Genomic DNA, 3,675 nt, shown 5'->3' with positions numbered 1-3,675 from the left:
ACCAGCCAACACAAAATGCGATTTGAATTGCCTACATATAGCCAATCTGTTATTCCCCAGCGCAAGTGTGAAGCATTCTTTAACACCGAAACTTCCAGTTGAAGCGGAGTATAGGACGTGTATTTATTTTTGAAGTATAATCATTGAATCACGCTATTCAAACGGAATTCCCCTTTTGAATGACCTATATATAATTTACTAAAGGAAGACTTTCGATTTGTAAATATGATGTTTTAGTGGACAGCATATGTATTATTGTCCATATTATTAAAATGTACCGAGATGCCGTATGATTTGGAGTGCACAAAGGATTTGCACGAGGTATATCAAAGAACACAAGGAAACAAACGCACTAGCTTGAGTGCATGACCGACTATAACAGAATATACACATTTCAGCCAATCAGCGACGAGCTGTCTGAACTCGCTCCAACACGTTATAACCTACCAGCCAGGGAGTGAATCGTCAGTTGAGCGTTTACTTCGCTACAGGAAGGATCGTCGTTGCGAGAAATCTTGTTCTTTGTTTGAATTTCTTTGTTCGGATTTACCTTTGAATAATGACTTGGACGGTATTTAGAGACATGGACACCTGCACTTCTGATAAGTAAGTATTTATTCCTAAAGCATTTAATATTTGTTGAAATATTGATTTGATTTGTCATGCTGATGTGCGTGGCTTCATGGGACCAGCTGTTGACATACTGTGCCTGCAGAAAGTCGAATTAAGGCTTAATATCTTGTTATATGAATAAATTGTAGATATTTCAATCATTCTGACATGAAATGTGTGGCACCATGTGCACGTGATTGTTGATATGCACCTTTGATACTGACCTGCCATGCTGTTTATTCGAACTTGGGGCTTTGGCGGTGGCATTGTTGTGGAAACGCCCATGACACATCCCCAATCCGATTGAATTTGGGAAGGGTGGTGCTGACAATATTTGTCTAAGTCTGCTGCACTGAGGCGACTCGGAGGAATAAACGTTGACAATGTTCTACCGATATTTGTAAACTGGGTGTTTCCTCACTCAACAAGCAGATTACCGTGGCAAGTATCACGAAGCCCTGCGACAACTGGTGAAAACTCTTCTCAATGCTCGTGCACACTTGTAAGATAGCGTCCACCTCATCATTTGCATTTTTGTGTTAATTCTCGCTTGTCAACTGTCTTCGAGTAACAAATATCGAGGCATGAGGCGGCTGTACCTGGCTAAACCAGCTGACTGAAAGAGCGCGTGACATTGCGTGACGTCAGCGAGATTTGCTGATGGAGTTTTCTCCACGCTGTCAGTAAGTTGTCGCCAGCTCAATAAGCCAAACGTGGAATCAAGTGAAACCTAGGTAGTTTATTTTATCACTTGCGGGGAATTTTGCTGCAGCCTTAAGTCTGCTGTGTTGTAGATTGTGGTGATCTATGACTCATGCTTTGGAATACACCTAAGACGAATCGTGACTAACCGAATTTCGTAACTGCCGTCTCACGCCACTGTGTTAACCAAGCGTTGTTATTTTGCAGGAAACTTGTTGACATTGGAGACGCATTGTGCAAAGCTTTGGTCCAGGCTCATAGGACCAACCGAGTAACAAGTGGCGTTATGGAGTGTGCCAAGCTCCTCCGCAGTAACCCTGACAACGTGATGCTGTGCGTGCTGCCCGAGGCGAGTGGACAGCATGACGTCACGCTGGACATCCAACACACCCTCATTGAGGCGTTCTGCTGGGAGAACGAGATCCAGCTTGTTAAGGTAAATATGAAACTTTATTAGAACTCATTATATGTAATTGCATGTGTAATGTGTACTTATTGAATGAAATAAATTATTTAAAGAATGATTCAAGAAATAGAGGAATGTTGATGATTAATTTCGGTTTCTACGTTTGTTCCAATTCTGTAAGCATGGCTTTCCTTGTAACAAGGATGCTTACTCACTCAGACCGCTTGTGACGTCACTTGTTGACCCTTTCCTTGAAACTCACTATCACGACTTCCTGAATCCTGTTGTGACCTAAGTAGTAGATATGCTGTACATGTAACATTTAATATTTACAATTTATTTGCAAATATGGCAATAATTATGATTCTTTGTCCAAATGTTTTGAATTTTCTTTATTTGAAACTATTGGAAAACAATGTTCTTACAAATATCTCATCTTGGTTTTGCAGGTTGACAGCGAAGAAAAACTTGCTAAGACCTTATCAAATGAAGATGAAAATAACAATAGTGGCGTTATCAGATGTCAATCAACCGATGTCAGCTGTCTCCTGATTGAGGTAAGCATCAATCATACTTATGTTCTCAAGCATTTTTTGTGTGGTAAAATAATTGACCGCTTTCCCGATATTTTTCTTCTATGACTATTATGTAAGATAAAAAAATTTTTTTCTTGTAACGTTGTTGATTTTGTCACTGGTATTTTGACCTGTTATTGACATTGAATATTTTACTATTACATGTTACTGACTTTTGCCCTCTTGTTTTCAGTTTGCCAAAGGTGCAACCACTCGAGAGGACGATTTGTTGACAAACTATATCGCTGACGTCATCAATAACGATGTCTACCCGAAACCTGTCATCGAGTTACCTGTTTGAAATATACATCACCCAGCTGTGCTTCACATACACACCAGGTGCGTTGATTGGTTGACAAGTGGTGTCAATTGCACACATCTGTTTGATCAGAGTGCAGTATCAATCGTTTATACACCTAAAAAATCTACATGTGATTTATGTTTAAAATAAGGCTTTCAATGTTTATTAAATTTATTTATTTTAAAAAAAAATAGATGTACATGATATTTAATTTTCATGACATTATTTTGACCATCTGTTTATCCTTTTCAAGGTAATCCCAAACCTGGTCAAAGAGGTAATCACTCACCCATCGGTCATCGCTGGCCAAGTCGTCACCGCGACCGAGGTGCACTAGCCAACCAGATGCAAGTTCAGAGTTGATCATCTAATCAGATTACACCAACAGGGATGATGTAGCCGCAGAGTGGTCTGCGAAGTGACTCTGTAATGCTGACCAACACAGTTGGTGGTGTGGACTTGGTGCAGTTAAACCTTGATTCAGGGGACCAGATTAATACCCAAGACTGGCTGACCAGTTGCAAACGTCATCCTACACACTGTATGACTGTGAATGCCTGTATTCGCAACTCCTAACAGAAGAGGTGGAGAAAATTGACAAGAATAATGGACACGCTCTTGTTACATTCATCATTTTAGTTTGTTGTCATCAATATTCGTGTTTAATGTTCTGTTTTATTTCTTGTACATACAATCTTTATTCGTTTTTGATAGTTATGTTCCTTGTGATGAATAAATAATATGAATTTAGAACCAGTGTTGGTCTCATACTGTCTGTTAATAATTTGATGGATTCCCTGCTCTGTTCACTGAACTGTGAAGATCCAGGTTAGACTAGGTCTTCCGCAACCCTTGCTTGCTGTAAAAGGCGACTATGCTTATCGTATGAGGCGGCTAACGGGAGCGGGTGGTCGATGGTTGATGCATGTCATCGTATCCCAATTGCGTGCATTGATGCTCAGACTCGATTATTTACATATAGCTGGAATATTGCTGAGTACAGCGTAACAACAACAAAGAAATTTTCATTAGATAAATGAAATAATATGTGAGGTGAGATGAAATGGGGTTGAACACTG

The 3,675-nt window shown here is 39.8% G+C and overlaps 1 protein-coding gene across 1 annotated transcript; it reads left to right on the top strand.

The window, feature by feature from the left end:
• The first annotated feature begins 479 nt into the window (after window positions 1-479).
• Window positions 480-3,349, top strand: LOC139479158 (growth arrest and DNA damage-inducible protein GADD45 gamma-like). The gene is made up of 5 exons (XM_071261941.1): window positions 480-606; window positions 1,522-1,750; window positions 2,170-2,277; window positions 2,489-2,634; window positions 2,850-3,349. Exons 1-4 carry the CDS (start codon window positions 560-562, stop codon window positions 2,594-2,596), a joined length of 492 nt encoding a protein of 163 aa, XP_071118042.1. The 5' UTR covers window positions 480-559; the 3' UTR covers window positions 2,597-2,634; window positions 2,850-3,349.
• Window positions 3,350-3,675: the final 326 nt, after the last annotated feature.

The sequence above is a fragment of the Haliotis cracherodii genome, unplaced genomic scaffold, assembly GCF_022045235.1.
Source record: "Haliotis cracherodii isolate W230 unplaced genomic scaffold, xgHalCrac1.p SCAF_4, whole genome shotgun sequence".
Classification (NCBI taxonomy): Eukaryota; Metazoa; Mollusca; class Gastropoda; order Lepetellida; family Haliotidae; genus Haliotis; species Haliotis cracherodii.
Note: the sequence above shows the minus strand (reverse complement) of the source record. Positions and strands in the feature narration are given on the sequence as shown.